We start from the raw sequence: 24,436 nt of genomic DNA on the forward strand, positions 1-24,436 counted from the left end.
AAGTGGTTGATTAATATTTTTTTGAGTCATTTGACGTGAAGTGATTCAAGTTTGCTGTGAATCAAAAAAAATTATTATTATTTATTTTTTTTTTGTTTTTTTTTTTTTTTTGGTAATCCATCTGCTACTCTTGGAAACCATAAATACATGTATTTGCTGGTGGTTGTGGGAGAACCAATCTAGAAATGTATATAACCTAGAACCTTGATTTCAAAATGACAATAACGTAAAGATCACTTCTTCCTCAAGTTTTCTCTTTCCTTCTTACCTATTTCTTCTGATATCTTCTTCCTCATAAATTCTGTTGTAACATGGATCAAACTCAGGATTTTAAGCCGGAATCATGGAGAACTGTGGAGGGTCTACTCCGAACCCCCGCAAATTTCGCTCCTTTGACCCCAATCACGTTCTTGGAACGATCTGCCAAAGTTCACAGAGACCGAACCTCTCTTGTGTTTGGTCCCGTCAACCACACTTGGCTCCAAACTTATCAACGTTGTCTCCGCCTTGCCTCTGCTCTAACTCATCTCGGAACCTCTCGTGGGGATGTGGTTAGTCTCTAAAACCGTTTTGTTTCTACTCCGATTAGGTTCTTGATTTAGGTTTAGTGATAAAAGAGGATCTTGTCTTCTTTTAGGTTGCAGCTTTGGCTCCAAATGTTCCAGCTATGCATGAGCTTCATTTCGCTGTTCCAATGGCTGGTTTGGTTCTCTGTCCGCTTAATACTCGACTCGATCCTTCCACAGTGTCGGTTTTGCTAGCTCACTCGGAGGCCAAGATCCTCTTTGTTGATCAACAGTTACTTGACATTGCTCATGGAGCTCTTGATCTCCTTGTCAAATCAGGTGGAACAAGAACAAGTCTGAAGCTTGTGTTGATCTCTCAGTCTAGTGATGATGATAATGAAGATAGCTCATCAAGCGTTGCGTCAAACTACTCTTTTGATTATGAATATGAAGCTCTGATAAAATCTGGAAATAGCGAATTCGAGGTGATCAAACCGAGAAGCGAATGGGATCCCATTAGTATAAACTACACTTCAGGGACGACTTCAAGACCTAAAGGCGTTATGTATAGCCACAGAGGAGCCTATCTCAATTCACTTGCGACAGTCTTACTTAACGAGATGCCTCTTTATCCCGTGTATTTATGGACACTGCCGATGTTTCATTGTAACGGATGGTGCCTCGTTTGGGGAGTAGCGGCGCAAGGGGGTACTAATATCTGTCTTAGGAAAGTCTCTCCTAAGCTAATCTTTAAGAGCATTTCTATGCATAAAGTGACTCACATGGCAGGAGCTCCTACGGTTCTGAACATGATTGTGAACTGTCCGGTGACGGAACATAAACCGTTTCCTCAAAGGGTTGATTTCATGACAGGTGGGGCACCGCCTCAACCGCACATCCTAGCAAAGATGCAAGAGTTAGGTTTCAATATGTCGCATATTTACGGTTTGACAGAGACATATGGTCCAGGGACATACTGCATGTGGAAACCTGAATGGGATTCTCTTCCTTTGGAAGAGAGAAGTAAGTTAAAAGCTAGACAAGGAGTGCCGCATTTGGGTCTAGAAGGGGTTGAAGTGAAAGATCCAGTGACAATGGAGACTGTACCTGATGACGGTTTAACCATGGGTGAGGTTGTGTTCAAGGGAAACACCGTGATGAGTGGATATTACAAGGACTTAGAGGCAACTCAAAAAGCTTTTGAGGGAGATTGGTTTCACAGTGGTGATCTCGCAGTGAAGCATCCGGACGGGTACATAGAGATAAAAGATCGGTTAAAAGATGTGATCATCTCAGGGGGAGAAAACATAAGCTCGTTGGAGGTTGAAAGAGTCTTGTGTAGCCATGAAGCGGTTCTTGAAGCGGCTGTTGTGGCACGTCCGGATAATCACTGGGGAGAGACTCCTTGCGGGTTTGTGAACCTGAAAGATGGGATTGACACCATCAAACCAGAGGAGATTATCGGGTTCTGTAGAGATCGTTTACCTCATTACATGGCTCCAAAGACTATTGTTTTCGGGGACATACCTAAAACCTCGACGGGGAAAGTACAAAAGTATATCCTGAGAAAGAGAGCCGAAGAAATGGGAAGCTTGTGATCGCTATGTAAGAAACAAAACAAAGCTTTATTCGTTGGTTCATGTTTATATGTAAGGAAACCACCGCGTGAAAATAAAGAAACAGATCAGCCATTGTCATGGATATGATTTGGCTATAATTAGATTTGTTACGCGTAAATGCCAACGGTTTTGTACCTTATAATAAGAAGATTAAAAAAGAAAGCACAAGTTAATAGAATATTCCACCGTGTCTGAAACGAGTCCAATTCGTAGGAACGTTTCAAACACAATCTTTACTTATTCAAACTCTCCATTATAAAATCTGCATTGTACCCTTTAAACAAAATCATCACCCAAACAGAAGAAGAAGGGGAAAAGATTTTGTATTACTTTCTTGATTGAAAAAATGGCATCAAACGAAGCTGGAAGGCCATTGCCAAAATTCGGAGAATGGGATGTGAATGATCCTGCGACGGCTGATGGATTCACGGTGATATTTAGCAAAGCCGGTGAAGATAAAAAGACCGGACAGAGTTCGACGAAGACGAATTCACAAAGAAGAAAACAAGATGGTGATAAACCAACGGCCAAGAAATGGCTCTGTTTCACTTTTGCTTGATTTTTTTTTTTTTTTGTGTAAATTTAAACCCTAAGAGAATCTTAGCTTTGAGCCTCTTGACAACTTTTGTGTTAGAACTTTTGTCAATTTGTTTCCTAATGTGTTGGGTTTTGGCGTTTGGTAATCTTTTTACCAACAAAATGGTAACGGTTACTCATAAAAAAAAATGAAAAAGAGACAAATACATATTTGTTCAAATTCAAACAAAAGTTATTGTTTTTGTGGATTGGCTCACATACTTGTACAGAAAGCAAAGAAAAAGTAGAGGCTATCGCATAAACTGGTTTTTGGGCCGATCATAAAAGCCCAATAGGCCCGGTATGTTTCTACGGTTTCTCCAATTCGCTAACGTAAGCAACTAAGAGTGCGTGCGAGTGGTGACTAACATGCGCCGTCCTCTGTCCCATTTGAACTAGAATTGCAAAAACCTCAGCAAGAACCCTAAAGCTAAAACCTTTTCGATCAAATCGAAATAGAAAAAATGGGGAAAGTTCCGCCGTCGTTTCGCTCTATTCCGACGAACCAATTGATGAAGAAACCCACACCATCTCCTCCAGCGCCGCCGCGTGATTACCGCAACAGAACCGCCGTGAGAGATTCAACTAGACTCCCCCAGAATACTCAACCCCCTCCTCGCGAGCCTTTTAGGAACCCATTCAAGTCACCAAGTCTATCAGACGCCAAAAGCCTCTTCAATTCAATCGCCACCACTTCGAGAATCCCACTCGATCTCAAATTCCACAACTCTGTTCTTCAATCCTACGCAGCAATCGCCGCCGTCGACGATACGGTGAAACTGTTTCAGCACATCTTGAAATCTCAGCCTAAGTTCTCCCCTGGGCGTTCCACGTTTCTTATCTTGCTCTCGCATGCTTGCAGAGCTACTGATTCATCGATTGCGGATGTTCATAGAGTTCTCAATCTCATGGTGAATAGTGGTTGTGAGCCTGATCAAGTAACAACTGATGTCGTGGTTCGATCTCTTTGCGAAACCGGTCGGATTGATGAAGCTAAGGATTTGATGAAGGAGCTGACTGAGAAACATTCACCTCCGGATACATATACTTATAACTTCTTACTGAAGCATTTGTGCAAATGCAGATCACTGCGTGTTGCTTATGAGTTTGTTGATGAGATGAGGGAGACTTTTGGTGTGAAGCCTGACCTTGTCAGCTTCACTATCATGATTGATCATGTTTGTAATTCTAAGGATTTGAGAGAGGCAATGTTTTTAGTTGATCAGTTAGGTAATGCTGGGTTTAAGCCCGATTGTTTCGTCTATAACACGATTATGAAAGGTTATTGCACACTGAGTAAAGGGAGTGAGGCGGTTGGTGTTTATAAGAAAATGAAGGAAGAAGGTGTTGAGCCGGATCGTGTTACTTACAATACTTTGATATTTGGATTGTCGAAATCTGGTAGAGTTGAGGAAGCTAGGAGGTACTTGAAAACTATGGTGGATGCGGGTTTTGAGCCAGACGCTGCCACTTACACATCGCTGATGAATGGAATGTGTAGAAAAGGCGAATCTTTAGGTGCGTTGAGTTTGTTGGAAGAAATGGAAGCAAAAGGATGTGCTCCAAACGATTGCACTTATAATACTTTGCTTCATGGGTTGTGCAAGGCGAGGTTAATGGATAAAGGGATGGAGTTATATGAGTTGATGAAATCAAACGGTGTAAAGCTTGAGAGTAATGGTTATGGTACGCTTGTGAGATCTCTGGTTAAAACTGGCAAGGTGGCAGAGGCTTATGAAGTGTTTGATTATGCAGTTGATAGCAAGAGTTTGACAGATGCTTCTGCCTACTCTACGCTTGAAACTACCTTGAAATGGTTGAAAAAAGCGAAAGAACAAGGCTTAGTTGTCTAAGTGGTATTCTCTAGCTGAGCTTTACCTTCTTCTTTTTGCAAGTCCTGTTATTTTCGTCAAAAGGAATGAATTTGATTCGTTATATCAAAATGAAGACTTAAATCCTTAAAAGGAACAAGTATTGATTTATGACAATAGGTGGTTATCTATGTCACATGAGATCTCCAAAGGGTTCCTTGAACACTCGAACCATCAATTCGAGGATTTTTTCTTGCTATGTTACTGTAAAACAGTCATTTTCTGCTATTCGATTGGTATCAGCTTCTTGTTTAGTGTCATGTACTCTGTTCTTAAGAGCTATTGTAAATGCCATAATTTTTGTTATTGATCTTGCCTGGGGTTGTTGCTTGAGAGATCAAGTAAATCGTATTTGCTTTGACAATTACGCCATCTGTTTGCGGTGACTGAGGCAGAGTATCTGAATAAAGATTTTGTTTTTCTTTCTCTAGCTGCATGAAGGGACTGTAATCTTTGTTGAACAATCTTATCTTTGATGTTGTGTTTTAACACTAAGCAGCCAAGTGCAGAGTATCATGGATTTATCAGTTGAAATACAAAACCCAAATCATTGAGGGGGGCAAGAAAACAGAGGACAACGTTGGTGTAATAATGAAAAAGACTTTACACAAATGGTCAACAAGATTATGGTATTAGTCTATTTAATTATTTTAGTGACACATTCCCAATCATTTGGTGAGAATATAGTCTTTTGTTTATGTTGATATCTCTTCTGTCATGTTTCGTTATCTATTGTGTATCGTTGCAATATATGTTTCTTTGTCTCCCCCTTCATGATTAAAATTCAACAGAACGTTACGGAGAAATAGACGAATTAGGAAGAAATGTACGTACCACGAGGTCCACGAATACAAAGATTCTCCTATCCTTATTGTTAAAACCCATAGATTCTTAAATCTATACAATAGTCTCCAGCTTTTGCTTTGAGTTTCTCCGAGCTGTCATGTTCTTATATACAGATCTTTCTGTGTATGCCAGAGATGATAAAAGGAAGCAAGAATAGACAATAATGGAGACAATATCATCAGAATAATCTGAGAGCTTCACGTTGCCGGGTTTGTGCTCTTGGTACAAAGATCCTCATTTCCATAAGTTCTTTTTATACTTAACACATGCTCAAGGGTTAGATTTATACTTCAATATGACTCGAGGAGCTTCCATTATGAGCTGAGTTGCTTATGAACACTACTTTTTTTTTTTTTTTGGTCAACTGAAATTTTATTGATGAACTTGGTTTCACACCAAAGTAGAATACAAAGCTCAAAAAAAAAAAAAAAAGTTAGAGCTGACGGACGAAGTAAAAGTTCTCGGAGTCAACGCCATAAGAAAACGTGATTTCTCTGGAGTCAAAACCCTATCTAAGGGAAACGATAGAATAAAAATACAAGACAAGACGACGTAAAGTCTCTATAAATATTAATCTTGGTTTGTATTACTTGAATAGTTTTACACCTTTGTACGATGATGAACCATGATCTATATAAGCCATAACTCAACAAAACACTAGTTTGTTTTATAAGTATTATGCCATTACCAACGTCCACTCTTCGCAACCTATATATTCTCTTAATTAGAGAGAAAACGGTAGGAGAAGAATAACAAAATGGGAGATTATTCTTATTATTAGAGGTTGCTTTTTGATTAATTAACGTTATTAACACATCTTTGTCATAGATTCAACTTCCTAAATGCTAAAAGACACTATATCCATAATTAATAATACTTGTCTCTATTTTCATTTTATTTTTTGGTTTTATGATAAGCGTTGTTTAAATATCAAAAATATAGTTTAGCCTCTTCAAAGGGTAGTTTGAGTAGACAAAAGTTGCTGACAAATAAAAGCAAAGATAAATTATATTTGGAATTTAGCAAAACCTTAAGAATTTCAGCAAAACTGATGCCACAAATTACGAAATTCTTTTAATTAAAATAAAATAACTAAATTCCCAAAATTACTTTACGGTGACCAAAATATTGAAACTGGATTCAAACTAATATCAACTCCTTTTTTTACACATTAAGCTAGGATAATGTTATTACAAATATATTTTAAAAACTACATATATTATGTATCTTTCTTGTATTTTTAATAACAAAACCTAAGTTATTATCCATAAAAAATTGTCAACCGATAATAAAAATATTCTGCAGAATACAAAAGATTATATATTTGTTTAAGGAAATTTGTTCTTTTGCTTAAAAATGAGAACTTTCCTACCAAAAAAAGGGAAAAAAATGAGAACTTTAGTTAATTAAAAACAAATTCTTTTCTAAGACATCACTTAATTAAATAAATATTTATAGTCACCATAATCATGTAATAACAAAAATAATACTATATGAATTGGCAATTTTTGTTTATTTTTTATTTTCGGGCTCGCCGAACAAAATTACAAAACATTAATAGCCACTAAACTATCAAATACTAAATGTAAACCAATTCAGCTGATTCTATATCACAAAAATTGTTTTAGTTGGTTAAAGCCATAGACCCATAGTATTAGTTTTTGGAATTACTTTAGGGAACACACATGACATGCGCCACAAGGAAATAACCTTGGAAAAGAATGTTTTAGGAGATCTATATGCTTTATTCAATGTATGCAACATGAATACATGATTGATCACATTCTTTGGAATTTGGATACATGCAATAATTGGTGACTGACAATGAAATCTTAAACAATTTATAAATGTGGTTCTTTGACATGTGTACGTAATGCTGAGAACCTAGACAAAATGGATGGTGGTCTGTTTTTACAAGTCAACCCGAAGAAGGAGGCAAAGGCAATAACCAAAAGAAAAATACAGATTTTACTATCCCATAAGTATAAAAGTATCAAGAGTGATTAAAATATTCTTAAATATATTTGTTAATAAATATTTCTATTTATATTTATAGAAATTAAATTAAGTAAACTATCGTTCTATCCTCTAGAAAACATATGTAAGTTATTGTAATTTTAAATATTAATTATTTTCAGCACATATTATGTAGTACCAGAGTTATAAGAATGAGTAGTTAAAAGCAAACCAAAAACATTAACACTAGGGCATTGAATCTTATATTTTTGGGGGTCTAATTTTTTTCTGCCATGCGTCTATAAACAACTATTAGTGGTATCATCAAACATTTTATATCAAAATACTAATTTTTCAACCGCCGATTCATCTCACCGCTATAATAAATTAGTTCTTTTCACTGCTTTGTAATTATAAATTAATCTCAAATCATTATCTCTATCTTCTATTAAAATGAGGATATGTAATTTTGTATTTTTCAATTATCTAATTACAAAGGTAGACAAGATATTTTTGAGTTTGAGGCTTTTAGTCCAAACCAAAAAGGTTGGAACAAAACAAACTTGAACATATAAAAATCATAAATAGTACATCATTTGTAACTTCAAATATATGTACAGGATCTACACACTTACATTACTTTTATACAAAATGCTATTTATGATACATTCATTTGGAGCTTTAATGATTTTTTTATGTAAATCACCTAGCTTTATAACTACCGTTAAAATTTTCAGATCAGTAAAGTATTTGAAGCTAAGCTTTCAAATATCAGTTCAATAAACTTATATTACACTTATGTTGGAAGAATATAAACTTTTATGATAGATTATCATTGCAATGCATTTAAGTTTTTTTATAAATATATATTTTGGCAACTAACTTACATCTGAGAAATTTTTATATTTCAGATCAGTTTTTCCTAATTAATTAATGTACATCTTCTTTATAAATATTTATTTATATCCATAGTACCTCTTAATTTTACTATTACAAAATACCAAAAGGAAAAAAAGAAAAAAATAATTGATGCCATGTATAATAAACTCTTACATTTTATAATTTTGGTTCCGTAACTTTTACATTTGAAAGTCATTCTGCATCAGTACTATTTCTTAATGTAATTTTTTTTTACTAGTATATAATTAATCTTATAATTTGTTTACAATGTTATACTGCCACACATGAAAAGAAAAAAAATCAAAAAAAAAAAAAAACAAACACGTTGCAAGAGGTTAATATTTCCACGGATTATACTATCAAACTAAAGATTCGACTCTTTTCCATGTGTCTTAAACCCATTGAGGCTAATGAGACAATATAGGTAAGATAGGACAAAGCATAATATGGTTGAGGAAGATCTGCATTGCTTCACCTACCGAGACAATACGTAGACCGTTTCATATTATTTAAACCTTATAGACTTATAGTAGTCGACTAGCCATTTATTATGTGGCCAAAACCAAAGGCATAACAGACGATGACTCATCTACTATGTGGCCAATGTATTACGCATAATTTGACAAATCGAATTTATAAATTAACATGACAACTCATAATCACACACTTTTGCCCATAACATTCGGACAAAACTAACAATAATATATATCTTATTGTTGTTGGTTGATGTTTTACAAACTTGTATGATCATATAAATAGCGTAATAGAGAGAACATTAACCAAGTTCTACTAAGACAAAAAGAAACTAAAACAAATATGGCGATGATGATGATCAAGAATCATGTAAGATCTATTAGCTTACCTTCAAGATCTCATCCTAGCACGGTAGCGATCGAGGAATCGCTTGACAAGCTTCTTATTATCACTATGAACATGTCGACGATGACGTCATCGGATGCTGTTTACTCGGGTCTATCGGGGTTGGAGGATCTTTACGACTGCACGGAGGAGTTGCTTAAGATGGGTTCGACGCAAAGATTGCTGTCTTGTAGTGATGAGAAGAAGAAGAAGAGGAAGAAGAAGATGAAGATGATGATGAAGATGAAGGGTGAGTTTATGGAGGAAATGCTTGATGGTTCGTTGAGGCTGATGGATATATGCAACGTGTCGAGGGATCTCATGGTTGAGAGTCATGAGCATGTTCTTGGTCTTCAGTCTTGTGTTAGGAGAAGGAAAGATGTCGACGTCTCGGGACATGTCGGGTTTAGGAAGAACATGAGGAAAGAAGTGAAGAAGCTTCTTGGATCTTTAAAGAACATTAGTGTAGGTTTAGTGATGAAGGATCAAGATTGTGATCAAGACGGTGATTTTCATTTCTTGGCCGTGATTCATGCAATGAGACGTGTCGTTTTGATGACAGTTTCGGTCTTGAAGTCGTTCTTGGAGTTCTTGTCGGGAGGAAGACAAAACGGGAACGACATAAGGAGCAAGTTGGCTTTAGTCCTAATGAACAAGAAGTTTCAAGATCACGATAAGATGGTCAGAAACGAGTTAGAGGATATAGATTCAGCGATTTGTGGAGATTCAGTCTCTCATGATGATCTTCACATGAAGCTTGAGGAAGTTGAGGTATGGATCGGAAGGTTCGAGAAGAGTCTAGAAGAATTGTTTCGAGGGTTGATTAGAACACGAACCTCGCTTCTCAACATAATCTCTCAATAGATGTAATATTGTGTAATCTTCGTGGGCATTCGATTTTTAGAGGATTTGCCGGTTGAATACATTATACAAACATAAAATTTTGTAAACTTAATATAGTTTAAATTATTATACAAATGTATCTTATACTTTATACTAAAGAGTACCAATCATCTGAATAAAGAATGACCTTCCATCAGGAAGCATTGAGATGTTTCAGCACTGCTTCAGAAGAATGACGAGCAAAGTGCTTCTGCCTTAGCTTGACATAAGGATATCCAAGGAAGGACAAGAAATGAGCTGGCTTTGAGAAGGACGTTATCTCATACCACACTTGACCATTTCCGTCAAGCTCTATGGAAAACCGTTCTTCTCCAGCCAGTAAATGTCCCTGAAGAGTGCCGCTCCCGTAACCGAAATGCGCAGGGCCTTTTCTTGATTTCCGGCTTTCATCGACATAAACCACTTGAAGAGGAAGCATCACCCATGGAAGAAGTTCTTTCACACAGATGCAAAACTTCTTACCGGTTTCAACTGGAGTTGCAGGATCAACAAATGTCCAGTCCATACCAAAATGCCTGCAAATAGAAATCAATGAGAACAGAAACCAAAATGGTGTTCCATTAGTTTGAGATGAACAAAGCAAACATACTTCCAATTCTGTAGAGCTTTTTTCCCCTTGTCATAACTCTCTCTACCAGAACCGACTAAAACACGAGCATGATTGATCCAGAATCCATCTTTATCAACCTCTGAGTCTTCCTTGAGTTTTGCTATAGACCTTGACGAAACTCCTCTGTACTTGTTGTCATAATTGAAGGTTCCTGTCCTGGATTTTTAAACCATATACACTGAGAAAGAGAGCTTTCTAGTTCAAGATTATGTTTTTTTCTTTCTAATTTCACGATATTGATATTCTTACTTGTTGATTACTTGTTGCTGTTGCTCGGAAGATGGACGGCCCCAACTCAAGAACACCATCTCTTCCGCAACAATACAAGAAAAACTAGGAAATTCAGAAAAACAAGTGTATCAATTACCCGAAAAAATCGAAACTTTGAGCTCTTCTGAATTCGAATTTGGGATAGTTGAGAGGTGTGGAGAGAAAGAACCTGAAAGCTTCACTATTCCGAGGCGTTTAATCCCACAACTCATTTCGTTCGGTGGTTAGTGGAGCTCCAGAGATTTATTATCCTAATCCTGATGCGTTCCCGGTTCGCATTATGTCGTTTTTTTGTGCGTAGTGAACGGCACGGTGTTCGTTACTAAATGTCTAAAACGGCATATAAAAATGGGCATTGTTTGTTTTAAGATAGAAAAGGATAGTACATACGTAAGTGTTGTCATTTTTGTATTCACTTCGGTATACTAAAATGTACAATCTCACATTGTCTTCAATTATAAGATTCAAAAACTAATGACCAAACCAATGACCTGAAATTAAACCTTCTTTCTTAATGAAGGAAAAGTGACGAGGGTATCTTCTAATTTCTATGTGGAAAGGAAGGAATCATCAGAGAGCAACTAAAGAAGGAGAAAACACTCCCTACGGTCAAAAACTAGATCCTACCCCCCAATAAAAGAAACTGTACAAAGGCCACCAAAGATAGTGCCTTCAATCATGAAACTGGATTATCAGAAGAACTAGTAACGGGGCTTTCTAAAGGAAGCTAAGAAAGGTAGGCACTGCTTGTCCTTGCTAGGGTCCTCATCTCCAACCTGCTTTTGTTTTCACCACATCCTGCTCTGAGAATTCTCGCCTTGTAAGGGGTAGGGTTTTTACTCGGGATCACACTACGACGTTTACCTCGATGATTATCTGTTGAACCATTTCTATGATTTCCTCGAAGAGTGGTCTCTGCGCTGGGTCTTGGTGCCAGCATCTCTCTAGAAGTCCCTTCACTTTTGGGTGCGTTTTCTTTGGAATTTTCGGTCGAAGCCCCTGGAAAGCAAATTCAATTTAGCCTCTGGATCTGGAGGAAGACAAAAACTAGAATGACTCAAATGTTCTTCTCTTATAAACTATATATACCTTTTGGACAACGCCAACAGCTGCTTGTAGCGGAGTCAAGAAAGCATATGGGATCTGTTTCCATTTACAAATTCATGGTACATCAGTATCTCTAATTAGCATGAAAGATTCAGACAATAAACTGTAGGCAGAGATAGATTCTTACGTCACCAGTCAAAAGTTCCCATAGCACTATCGCATAACTGAACACATCTGCCTTGTGGTTGTAAGGTTTGTGCTCAATGACCTGGGTTTCGCAAGTTTATGATCAAAAGTAAGAGAGCCAGGTCAAACAGAAGACTCCAAAATCATATTTCCACAAAAACGTAAAGCCTGATCAATATGTCTGAGGTACGACTCATGCATACCTCTGGAGCCATCCACCGGTAAGTCCCTGTTTCAGCTGTCATGACCCCTGATTCAAGCTGCACCCGGGCAACTCCGAAATCAGCAACCTTGACAAGCTGCTCAAAATTATCCCAAGGTTAGAACCTTAAGAGTCTGGTGATTTTAATAGAAATAAAAGAGGTTCGCAGAAGTAAATAATAAACAAATGTTAGCAGAAATTTGATTGTTTGAAGACTACAATATGAAGAGCTAGAGAACAAGTCTTACTCCGTGTTCATCCATAAGAAGATTGGCAGTCTTAAGGTCCCTGTGAATAATGTTGTTTTGATGCAGATAGTTCATTCCTTTTGCCACATCGAGTGCAACTTTAAGCAATGTTTGAAGTTTGAAAGCGCATTTCTGTTTGTGAAGAAAATCATATATGCTCCCTCGAGCCATAAACTCTGACACAAACATAAAACCAGTCAACTCAAATGACATGTTAATGTGATTACAACTCGAGTTCACATCTACTAAGAACTTACCAGTCACTATACAGAGTGTTGGAGATCTTGTGCATGCACCCAAAAATTGAACAACGTTTTTGTGTCTAACTTTCCTACAGACAGTAAAAGCATCAGTAACAAATGACACTGAAGCATGCATGTTGGTTACTTGATACATCAAAAGTGGTTTTAACATATGACACAGACTGAAAAAACTAAGCCTGTCCCCGAATATACATGTCAGACAAGGGAATCATTGATGCCACTCAGGCATGTTTCTGTATATAAAACTATGTACTGGATTTGAAGTGGAATTCGGGTAAACTACTATGGGAATATCCACATGAAACTGAGAATTAATTGCACTGACCTCATTATAAAAACTTCTTGAGAAAATTCTCTAAGCATCTCACTGTTTACACGCTCAGGCTTAAGAAATTTGATAGCTACTTCCTGACTGCAATAAGTGCCTTTATGCCTGCATAACCATCAAAATCAAATTACCTTAACAAATCTTACAGTTTTCAAAACGAGCTTACATAACAATAATACTCACAGATCCCCATATGAACCAGATGCCACTTTCTTTTCGATTTTGAGCTGTGACACATCAATTTCCCACTCATCAGTTCCATCCGAGGGTATTTCAATGCAGGTGGGTATAAGCTCATTGCTTGATTTGTCATGCTCAAAGAAAGCAATAGATTTATGTTTTGAACCAGGTTGATCCTGTAAAACAGAAAACTGTCAAATGTTTGAAGTAAAAAAGCAACAAATCATAGCAAAAAGAACTGTCTAGTATTACACTAAGGTAGGGCATATTTTCTCGTGATGTATCCTCCAAATTCATATTGAGATTAGTATCAGAATATATGAGGCATCTCATGAAGATCATAAATGGTCACAAAAGTTAAGATATAAAAAATACCTTAAGCTTCAGAATCTCTTTGCTCAATGCATCCTTTAGACCATCAGTTTCCTATAATTCCAAAGTGCATAAGATTCTCAAAATAACAGAGATAGAAAGGTACTCACGATCTCATTAAGGAATTCACTGTAACAAGTAGCGTGATACTTAAAAAAGCTGAAAACACCATACCTCCTGAGACCAACCATCTACTACAAAGACATCTAGAGAGAACCCATCCACAGTGGAAAAAGCATGAGCCTCTTGTATATTCAGTCCAAGCTCACCGAGTAGGGAAGTTAGCTGAAACGAAAACCAGTTTTTTCACTCAAATAATCACAGATATGGAAGAAATAAGCATCCATCCTCTACATGACAGTGTGTAACAAAGCATTTTCTATGGCAAAGTTAATGCAGAAAACAGTGATACTAGACTAAGGATCACCAACCTGGCTAAGGAGTTTTGGCTTATCGATGGTTGAAAATGTGATCTCGTGCATCGGTCTGCATGATAGACAACAAAGGATAACACCAGCGCAGATACAATTATAATTAATCATGAGACAAGACAGGAAAAAGTATATAAATATAATGAACAACATAACAGGAAATCTCACCGAGTAGACAATGTTGCATTCACGGCACTATCGACATCTTCAACAATCTTATTTCCCTGAGTAATAGCCTCAAAATTTGGAGAAGAACCAAAAGTAGGAGGAGCAAGAACCCTTTTGACAAAAACAAAGGGCACGATTAGAAAAGAAGTTACAGTGTTGAAAAGGGTTTAACTTTAAGATCGATATCAATTTGAAAGAACACCATACCCCTGCCCACTTGGTTGGCGAGAGCTTTGAGCATCTTCCTCCACCGCAGGGTCAGAGTCTGCAGCGCTTCTAGGAGAAACCTACAAAGAAAGAGGGACAGAGCAACCAATTAACACAAAAAAAAGCAAAAAAAAAAAACTTTCTAATAAAGCTTTCAATATTGACTCAAGCTTCTATTACCTGTACACTACGAACTTCAAACACAGGCCTAGTTGCAGGATCTTCCGCCAATTTTAGCAATCTCTGATGTGTGAGAACATCTTCTGCTCTCTCAACTTTAACATCAAGAGCATATCTGAAACAACATGCAACAACAATGCCAAAAACAAAACTCAGAAACCAACAACACACCAAGTAACTTCATTCAATTCATCGTTTTCGTGGATCAAGACACGTGTTGAGAAACGCAAAAGATTATCAATTTTTGACTCAGAGAGAGAGAGAGAGAGAGAGAGAGAGAGAAAGAGATAAATCAGTCACTGTCGATGAACATATACAAAACTTATAAATAAAACTGAATAAATCAAAAGCAAAACAAACACCAAAATTGAGTAGAAAAGTAAAGAAATTTTCAAGATTCTACAAGATACTAAAACTAGTACGCTCGAAAGTTAAATAAAATCAAAAACTGAATCAAATCAAATCAAATCAAAATAAAGAAAGAAACAAAAATAAAAAACCCTAATCAATGTAGAAGAGTACCGAGCAGGAAGACGATTGAAATGGAGCCAGAGCTGATCTTCGAAATCAGGAAGAGTGGCTTCTTCGTAATTAGATTCCTGAAGCCGCTGTAAAACCTCGCCGTAGACATCGAGTTTCATCCGGTAATGTCTAGGGTTTTCTTGAGACGGCGAAGCAACGACGGCTCTGCTACCGCAACTCTCCGACTCATCTTTGATCGTCATCGTAACCAAAAACCCACGGCGGCGGATCGGAAAAAGAAATCTCCCAAAATCGCTAAAGAAGAATGATCTTTAGAGAGAATGATCCAAGATTCCAAAACAGTAAAAGATGAATGAGAGAGATCTCTTGAGGGATTCTTATAAAACGCTGAAACAGAAAATAAAAAAGAGAAATATTTGAGAGAGAGAGAGATTGAGATTTTTTGGGCTTTGAGTGAGGAGAGGAACGTTACTGTGTGTGGTGTTACACGTAGGGAATGGCCACGTCATCCTTTTTGTGACTCTGTTTAATTTTCTTTTAGTTTATTACTTTCTTAATTAATTTGATTTTTTTTTTTGGTGGGGAATTTAATTTGATATTGGTAGAATTATGGTGAATCTTAACCGTAAGTTTTTGTGTTTTTTCTTTGGTAATTTTAACTTTTATTGTAACTAATCATCATAAGAGCGATATAAAAATATTATAAAATAAGTTATTTTAAGAAAAAGGTATATTATTTTTTAGTATTGTTATATATGTTATTTTTTTATAACTATGTATCGTTTACTGTTTTTTATATTTCGTATATAAATTCATATACAAAAAGTTTGGTTAAATATGTGTATTTAAATATATAAAAAAGGTAAGATAAAATTTAATTTATTTTAATAAAATTATAATTAATTTACGTTTAATGTTTAAAATTTTCACGGTTCAAAATGTCAACACAGTGACCATACTCGTTATTACTTTTGTCGAATAGTATAAATCAATCCCCAGCTACTTGGAGCGTATGAATATGAATTATCTCTTTAAACAGTTGTTTATATCTATTTCAATAGTGTCGTTGTTGAATAAATACTAAAAAAGTAAAATAAAAATTGTGTAATTCTCATCCGTTAGGTTAGGTCAAATTAAACATATTCTTTTGGAAAAACGATATGATTATTTTTATTGGTGTGACACAATCTTGGACTTAAACCAATGGTGTTAAATTGTTCTATAATTGGAGTCTAAAATAGCTAGGTAATTTTCTATTTTAATCGAGCAAAACCAATTATTAAAACTTAATCAGTGTAATAAGAAAATATGGACAAAAAAAAAGAACAATGATTTTTATTACTAGTTTTATTTATGAGTTTACTATTTTTATTTATTTTACTAAATTATTTTATTTTTGAAATTTTAATGTATAAATAAGCTCTATATATTCTATAAATTCTAAAATATTATTGTGAATTTGCAGTTGATTAAAAATGCATATCAATATACTAATTTTAGTTATTGGTTAATAACATACAATATAATATGAGTTTGGATTTAGATGGTGTGATGCAACTATGATACTGACACAAACCAGTTACATTGGTCAATGTTGATATAGAATTTTTGTATTCATAGTGGAGTTTCTTAATTTGTAATAATAAAATACACTAGATTTTACCCCGTGGTACACCACGGGGCCAGTATTTTATGTATATCTATTATGTAAAATTTTAACCAAATATGTATACGTACGATTAGATATATATTTCGTTTAGCATAGTCTTTGATTGTCAAAACGAATAACGTATCCTACATGGTGTATATAAATCAAAGAATATGTTAAATGCATACCTAGAGCACGGGAAAATTTCTAGTTTTTTTATAAACGAAAACATATTTTTTGGTAGATTTATTTGGTTGTGTTGATAATTTTTCATTATTTAAAACAGTAGTGATTTGATGGTCGAAATAATAGAGGATGGTTTAATGATAGTTTGCAGTTATAATGGCTAATAATATTTGTATATTAATGAGAAATAGTGTGTAAGAAATGATTTGAATTTATACTTTTCTAATGGGCTAGAATTTATCCCGTGGTACACTACGAGTCCATTTTTAATATAATTTTAGTGATTTGTATTATAAATAAATGATTTTTTATTTTTAATACTAATGCTACATTTTACATATATTTTGGTCTATTTGCAATAACTAAAAGTATTTATTGTTGAATATATGAGGGTTGAATTATTGAAAGAACTCAGTATGTGTATTTATAAAAATAAAAATACTATTATTAAGCTCAGTTTTGCTAAAATAATGGTGTACGTGTAAAACCACAGTTTGTAAATACATATAATTTTGTAAGACATATTTGGAACTTATTACTGAATATATATGAGTTAAATTTGAAATAAACATAAGTATTAGTATTATATATAAAAATGTAGTATTATTAAACTCTGATAGACTATACTAAAATGTATAATCAATAGAATAAACTTATTTAATAACTACCAAACAATCAAAGTTGTCATCATAAATTTATAAAAAAAAATTATACATTTTCAGATACGAAGTATGACTAATTTGGTAACGACATTAAAATTATCTTTACATTTTGATTAGTGGGAAAACCTAATTGTACTTATTTATTTTTGTTTGCTAAACAAAAACTTTAAAATCCAAGTTGGAAGAGTTAGATTATTGAATTTATGAATGTTAAATTAAAAAGAACTATAAGTATGTGTATCGTTTTGCAAGTTAACAGTACTTGTTATAGAATTTTATCTGGATTAAATAAGAAATTACTATAACTATGTGTAATTTTAATAGAAATTGTATTGTTACTAAGCTCAGCTTTGTAAGAGATTTATATGTACAAAATGAATAATTTGGTTAGTATATATTTGTGGAAGTATCGCAAATTTAATCATAAGTTACACTCAAATACAAAATAATAGTTTTTTTAATTTTTCGAAAATGGAAAAAGACAGAGAAAGTTAAAAAGAAATAATATTATAGATTATTGTATTTAAAAATGACAAAAAGATCAGAACGTGTAATTATGTACCTTTTTTCTAACACTTTAAAATGCAATGTTATTATGTACTGATGTAAAACAAAAAATAGTATCATGTACGTTATTTCCCGTATGTTGCCAAATTATTATATTGATTTGTATTCTTCTTTTGTTGTCTTTAGAGTTTCAGAATTTGGAGTGCTTTTGCTGTTGGTAAAAAAAATATATATATACAATTGGCAAGTAGCTTTGTGTTAGTCTGTATGCTTCGAGTATGTTGACTAATCCAAATCTAAAATGAAAACAAAAAATTACCTCTCTATATCTTAAGCAATAAAAATCACGTTATTCCGTATGTTGCCAAATATTATATGATTTGTATTCTCTTTGTGTCTTTAGAGTTTCAGAATTTGGAGTGCTTTGCTGTTGGTAAAAAAATATATATATACAATTGGCAAGTAGCTTTGTGTTAGTCTGTATGCTTCGAGTATGTTGACTAATCCAAATCTAAAATGAAAACAAAAAATTACCTCTCTATATCTTAAGCAATAAAAATCCCTCAGCTGGGATGGCAAAAAGGAAGAAGACATAAAAAGAAGCAGACAAAGGTGAGTTTATGTAACATGGTATTGGCGTTTAGTTTTTCTTTTCATAGGTATTGGTAGGCAAATGAAATAGTCACTGGAATTGTAAATTTTGTTTATGTGTGCTTTAGAATATCGTGTCGAGCTTAGTGATTTTAGATTAGGTTAATGAGAGTATTTATAATATGGTTTTGAGTTAGTAGAGAAAATCTTGGAGAGAAATTTTAGTATATCTTGTAAATAACAGAATTCCGGTATTATTAAGAAAAATTTAGAATCCATCCGTGGAATATGCTAGTGATTTAAAGAAAGATAATATTTTTAGCATTTTATTTGAAATATTGAATTGTTTGTGATGTTTTTTTTATTACCATAATAAGATTTCGAATATTTTGTTAGGATACTACGATTAAATATAAGCATTTAATATTTATTTTCATTTGGTAACAGAAGGATGTCGACATATTAGCATTTAATCTTTATTTCCTTACTATTCTATCTAATCCAAATTCTACGAAGAATATATTTTAAATATTGGTAGTATTTATTGGTATGCTAGGATTTAGGAACTTTTATGTCAAATTTCATCGTACAGTGTTTATTATGTTTACATACATAACAATGGGCCGATTCGGAAAGTATTGATGGGCTTGACGGAAAAAACATTTATATCTGTTAAGCCTTTCGTATTTGACATTTTAGTTTTGGTTGCAGGATCCGATAGTTGTAATCGGGTTATATTAATTGATTTTAAACCGACCCGATATATGAAATAACAATTTTAATCTTAATAATTAAAGGGTAGCTGCTTATTGTAAGGGTGTGATGTGTAAAATCGGATACCCCTGTTTGTGGCCAAAAAAATGGCTGCAAAAATAATAAGATAGATTTCTTACCATTTTAGTTTGAAGATTCAATGAACGATACTCTTTAACATTATTTTAATATGTTGTTGTTAATTATATCCCACTTGCACAACATTAGTGGTCCATAAGCATATTGATTAATATATAATCATTGTTTTGGTTCTAATTTTGTAATAGTAATCACACCAGTAAAACGAATTAGACTGTCGACGGTACCCGACACCACTAATGACAATTGACAAACAATGACTGGATCACACAAATTATTGGACAAGAAAGTTTGCCTTACTAATTAAAGTAGTAATAATGATTAAGTAACCAATTAGGGAGTAGCAAAAAGTGAGATTTGAGGAAATATTCTGAGGAATATGCTGACATTGCACTACATAAACAAATCTTGCAGATGTGTGTGATATATAAATATGTATTGTTCTTACGTTTAGATTAAATGACAAGTTCAATGAAACAACTTCGAAAACTTCTAATATATTTATTTGAGTACAAGTCAAAATTTTCTTCTTCTTTTTTTTTTTTTTAATTACTGATTGCACATTTGCACTACCATAAAACGTACACACGACTCTGCTAGTTGTATTTTACAAACCTTTCTTCTCTTGGAGTCTTGGAGTCTTGGAGATAGACTGATAGAGAACTTTTTTTTTTTTTGGCTAGATCTATTGGTGCTCAATTACAAAACCGTAACATACTTTTGCCAAGACCGAAAATATATATCTCACCTTATGAATTGTGCAGATTTGTTATCTATTTAAACTCACTCGTAAATTCATAAATAGAATAGTGTTTTGAAATATCAAAAACAGAGTTCGTTTTAATGAGAAATGGAGGTCCGGAGAATTAGGGATAACAATATCCCACATTGGAAGTTGAGTAAGATCTTAAGTGGTATATATAAGATATGGGCCTCTCCACTCATTGCCAATTGGTTTTAAATTGGAAGCCCACAATCTAATATGGTATCAGAGCCCGGTCCGCACAAACTCAACCCAATCCACAATCGATCTGGCCCAATAGTTGGCCCACCGATTCATGCCCGAACATACCGAGATTTATGGCAAAAAGAGCCATCATCTCGAGGAGGCGTATTAGGGATAACAATATCCCACATTGGAAGTTGAGTAGGATCTTAAGTGGTATATATAAGATATGTGCCTCTCCACTCATTGCCAATTGGTTTTAAGTTGGAAGCCCACAATCTAATACGGAGTAACTATATTGATTAAAAATAAACTTGTAATCCATAAGAAGATAATTTCTTTGTCATACCCGACCACTACACTTGTTACCAGCATAGCCATTGTTATCCACACCACTAGTTCGACAACTAATGTAGTATCAAGCCTAATCAGTATCAATGTCATAGATTGTACACAGAATCTTAGTCTTTCTAATCTAAACGTTGACGATTTCAAAATATTAGTAAACATATAAATTTAGCAGTGACTTACCTCCAGCGAATTCTTCAACTCTTCAGTTTTTTTCTTAGGGAACTCTAAGTGAACATCTTTGTTTACAGGTACAATCTCCAACCTTGGTTACCTTTCACGAAATATCAAAACCAATCCATTAGATGGTAGTCTGTTATAGGAGAACCAACAATATAAAACATTATGTTTTTCGTAATGGTTGATTGACAAATACTTGAGTAGCATCAAATGATTTAGATAAACTCCTAATATCTGTCATATTCATACTTTTATATAACATATAATATTTGGAGTGTTTATATGATAAATTTATACTTCAAAATAAGCTTTTATCTTAACAAATCTGATCACCACAAGTTGTTGCCATCAGTTTCTTAACAGGCTAGGCAAAAGGTACTGACAAGGTACACACCATTTTCTCATTACTTAGACACACTCTCACCATTACTGTCACAAATGCACAAATGCAACAAAAACATATTTAATATGGCCCCAAAATCAATAATTAAAACTACAGAAAAAGCCTTAACGGATTAAGAACATAGGCTTACTAAATTATACAAAGCCCATTAGCCCAATTAACAACGGCAGAGAGATCCGAGTCAGTTCCGACGGCGCTGACTAAAGAAACGCGTCGTCTGTGGAGAAAATTGAAAATTCCTCACAGTGAGAAAATAAGAAGAAGAAGAAGACGAAGAGAAGAAATCACGATTGACATTGAGAAAACAGAAATGGCTTTAACGATCTACACTTGCAAAGAATGTGGATCAGATCTAAATCTGAACCCTAACGATTTGTTCCCACGGGATTTCTACTTCGAAGCCGGAAACAAAAAAACACTCTCATTCGCCGCCGTCGACGCCGGAAAGTTCCGATTCGAAAAAGAAGACAAGATTATGCCTTTCTTCGAAACCCTAAACTACTGGGGAATCCAACGGAAACGAACCAAGATCAATTGCAATAGTTGCAACCACCTCATCGGCTACATCTACGACGATGGTCCTCCTCTCACCGGCGGTATTGGTCAGTACGGATTCGGTCCTAGTCAAGTCGTTCCTCGTGCTCCTCGGTATCGATTCAAAACCAAAGCGATTCAAGTCTCCTCTCAGACTTAGCTGAACCAGAGGGTTTAAAAAAATATAAACTTTGTCAAAAGGGTGAACATGATTGTAGATGTTGCTTGTTGCTTGATAAGCAGATCATCTGATCTTGTTGCTTGCTTTTGAAGAAACATCTACTATCCTGTTCTCTGCTTTGTCTCTTTGTCTGTTGTAGAATGAATCGGATTGAGTAGCTAGTTTAGTTAAGATATGTTTGGATTTTGATCATATTTGTAGTGTGTGTGTGTGGTTGTTTTGAATCATATATGTGATGTTTGTGTTTTGATGTGAATGACATGGTTTTGCTAAGTGCTCAAGTATGAATCTTTTAGTCTCTTCTTCAATGATCATGAATTGTTTTGCTTGGTGACTCGTTTCTTTGGTGAGACTAAATTCACTATTCAGTCGTTGAATTTTCGTACGAGGATCTTAAAGCTTAGTTTTTTTATGGTCTGTGGTCTTGAAAAGATAAAAGTGAAGAGAAGAAGAAGAACCAATAAGTGTTGTTTAATGGGAGGACGTCATATGAAAATGGCATTTCGGTGATACTGGATTGTGACAGCTATTTTAAGATTCAACGGCTGTTATTGAATATTGATGTACCACTAGTTGCTTGAAAACCATATTATTTTGTATTATCCACACACTACCTAATTGCTTAAATTATTATTGTTGATGTTGATGAAGATTAGAAGTTACATCTACTTGTCTTTTCTTGGACAGTTGAGTTTATAGTTTGTCTTAACGTATAAGATAATTTGAAGGGTAGACGTAGACGTTGGATAATTCTTTGGTATACTCTTAAGAATCTTAGGTGTTTCTCTTTAGTTTGAAGGTTAGATTCAGAATCTGCAGATACAGTCAGTAGCTTTTTGTCCTTTTCTTTTGTGATTTTTGTGTTGTATATAAAGTTCCAAGTGATTTTAGTTGGTGAAAGGTGAAGTCCTGGTATGGATATGAAGAAACAGATTATGGATGAGTCTGAGAAGTTGTATTGTAAGAAGTCATTTATGCTGCCTCCTCCTCCTCCACCGCTTCCTCCATCTCCGGGATATGGATCAAGAAAGATCGATGGAGACAGCATAACCAATAAACAGATCAAGAAGTTTTGGAGGCAGAAGCAGATCATTGAAGAGGATCATCTCTTTTCTGCTATTAAGGCTGCAGCTCGTGTCAGAGCTCGTAATCTCTCTGTATGTCTTTTAACAATTCTTGTGTGGTTGTTTAGATCATTTGAGAGGAAATTTGATGTTTCTTGATTCGTCCTTTTAACTCAATGGAGATCAAGATGGTTCTGATGTCTATATCTATTGCAGGCTGAGGATTACAAACGCTTTGAAGAAAGTTTGTTGGACATGGAGGACCCGGAAACCGAAGATAATCAGGGATTAAAAGACTGGTCTCTGTTTAATTCTTATTCATATTATCTTTACACATGTACATATAACTTGAACCATTAGAGGAGCCTAAAACAAGAACCAAAGGATTTAACTTCTGAATGTGGATGTGTATCTTGGATTTAGGTGGACGAAGAGCAAATATGCATACTTGAACCAGCCAGCTCTGGGATCTGCAGATTCACTGAAGAGAAAGAGGTTTTCGACGTACACACCAAACTGTTTCTCTTTCAAGCCTTGCAATCCTCTCTACGCAACTTCGCTCAATGTCTTTTGAACCATGAGCAAACTCTGCTGGATCAATTGTCTTGCAAATATGTATATATAGCTATGTGCGTGTGTGTTTGTGTCTGTGTCATTCATGTGTTACTTACTGCTTCCATGTTAATGGATTTGGACATTGGTGCGTGGTTCTTGATTTGTAACTGTTGAATAAAACTCGATCTTTCTATGGAACATTAATTTATTTTTGTTCCATGGATGATGAAGTTATTGTAGCACTTTGGTGTTTTGATATTTCTACCCATAAGAAAAATTCAGATGAATTATACATCTCTTTATACATCTCAATTTTGATCAGTGACTTAACTATTTCAACCTAAAAATTGTGGTGACTAATAAGGTTTTTTCTCCCATTGATTTTTGGATTTTATAATAACATTACAATGATTAAGGGGGAGAAGATTTAGGAGTTAAGAATTGTGAAGATTAGCGATAAAGGAGAAAGGCCAAACAAACATGAGAAAGGAAAAAAATGTTGGAGTTTCGCGATTAGAGCTTTTGAGCAAGTGTAGTCGAAAAGTAAAACCTTTCATTTTGCGTATAAA

General features: G+C 34.8%; 8 protein-coding genes and 1 pseudogene across 9 annotated transcripts; 6 read left to right on the plus strand and 3 right to left on the minus strand.

The window, feature by feature from the left end:
* The first annotated feature begins 652 nt into the window (after positions 1-652).
* Positions 653-2,188, plus strand: LOC17892625 (probable acyl-activating enzyme 2). Its single transcript, XM_023786862.1, has one exon. The coding sequence runs from the start codon at positions 668-670 to the stop codon at positions 2,102-2,104; it is 1,437 nt and encodes a 478-aa protein (XP_023642630.1). The 5' UTR covers positions 653-667; the 3' UTR covers positions 2,105-2,188.
* Positions 2,189-2,425: 237 nt separating this feature from the next.
* LOC17891083 (RPM1-interacting protein 4) lies at positions 2,426-2,855 on the plus strand. Its single transcript, XM_006299213.2, has one exon. It carries the CDS (start codon positions 2,472-2,474, stop codon positions 2,682-2,684), a length of 213 nt encoding a protein of 70 aa, XP_006299275.1. The 5' UTR covers positions 2,426-2,471; the 3' UTR covers positions 2,685-2,855.
* A 246-nt stretch (positions 2,856-3,101) lies between these two features.
* Positions 3,102-4,996, plus strand: LOC17892315 (pentatricopeptide repeat-containing protein At2g17670). Its single transcript, XM_023786060.1, has one exon. The coding sequence runs from the start codon at positions 3,166-3,168 to the stop codon at positions 4,552-4,554; it is 1,389 nt and encodes a 462-aa protein (XP_023641828.1). The 5' UTR covers positions 3,102-3,165; the 3' UTR covers positions 4,555-4,996.
* A 4,094-nt stretch (positions 4,997-9,090) lies between these two features.
* Positions 9,091-9,996, plus strand: LOC17892834. Its single transcript, XM_006299492.1, has one exon. It carries the CDS (start codon positions 9,091-9,093, stop codon positions 9,994-9,996), a length of 906 nt encoding a protein of 301 aa, XP_006299554.1.
* Positions 9,997-10,029: 33 nt separating this feature from the next.
* LOC17890874 (UPF0548 protein At2g17695) lies at positions 10,030-11,163 on the minus strand. 2 transcript variants are annotated; one of them, XM_006298447.2, is made up of 4 exons: positions 11,085-11,163; positions 10,895-10,978; positions 10,625-10,801; positions 10,030-10,550 (listed from the first exon to the last, which is right to left on the minus strand). In XM_006298447.2, exons 2-4 carry the CDS (start codon positions 10,951-10,953, stop codon positions 10,169-10,171), a joined length of 618 nt encoding a protein of 205 aa, XP_006298509.2. In that variant the 5' UTR covers positions 10,954-10,978; positions 11,085-11,163; the 3' UTR covers positions 10,030-10,168. The 2 variants fall into 2 exon arrangements, with proteins under 2 accessions (XP_006298509.2, XP_006298508.1); XM_006298446.2 differs by lacking the exon at positions 11,085-11,163 and having other exon boundaries at positions 10,895-11,078.
* Positions 11,164-11,298: 135 nt separating this feature from the next.
* On the minus strand, positions 11,299-15,634 carry LOC17891735 (serine/threonine-protein kinase STY8). The gene is made up of 15 exons (XM_006297314.2): positions 15,250-15,634; positions 14,728-14,842; positions 14,548-14,627; positions 14,341-14,451; positions 14,173-14,227; positions 13,916-14,026; positions 13,745-13,795; positions 13,373-13,545; positions 13,187-13,294; positions 12,856-12,929; positions 12,599-12,774; positions 12,352-12,447; positions 12,150-12,230; positions 12,005-12,058; positions 11,299-11,914 (listed from the first exon to the last, which is right to left on the minus strand). Exons 1-15 carry the CDS (start codon positions 15,450-15,452, stop codon positions 11,762-11,764), a joined length of 1,641 nt encoding a protein of 546 aa, XP_006297376.1. The 5' UTR covers positions 15,453-15,634; the 3' UTR covers positions 11,299-11,761.
* A 5,010-nt stretch (positions 15,635-20,644) lies between these two features.
* On the minus strand, positions 20,645-20,753 carry LOC111831736 (annotated as a pseudogene).
* Positions 20,754-21,582: 829 nt separating this feature from the next.
* Positions 21,583-22,582, plus strand: LOC17893050 (peptide methionine sulfoxide reductase MsrB). Its single transcript, XM_006299323.2, has one exon. The coding sequence runs from the start codon at positions 21,844-21,846 to the stop codon at positions 22,225-22,227; it is 384 nt and encodes a 127-aa protein (XP_006299385.1). The 5' UTR covers positions 21,583-21,843; the 3' UTR covers positions 22,228-22,582.
* Positions 22,583-22,893: 311 nt separating this feature from the next.
* On the plus strand, positions 22,894-24,161 carry LOC17892334. Its single transcript, XM_006300069.2, has 3 exons — positions 22,894-23,405; positions 23,529-23,611; positions 23,736-24,161. Exons 1-3 carry the CDS (start codon positions 23,163-23,165, stop codon positions 23,884-23,886), a joined length of 477 nt encoding a protein of 158 aa, XP_006300131.1. The 5' UTR covers positions 22,894-23,162; the 3' UTR covers positions 23,887-24,161.
* Positions 24,162-24,436: the final 275 nt, after the last annotated feature.

Source organism: Capsella rubella, unplaced genomic scaffold, assembly GCF_000375325.1.
Source record: "Capsella rubella cultivar Monte Gargano unplaced genomic scaffold, Caprub1_0 scaffold_3, whole genome shotgun sequence".
In the NCBI taxonomy this organism is placed as follows: Eukaryota; Viridiplantae; Streptophyta; class Magnoliopsida; order Brassicales; family Brassicaceae; genus Capsella; species Capsella rubella.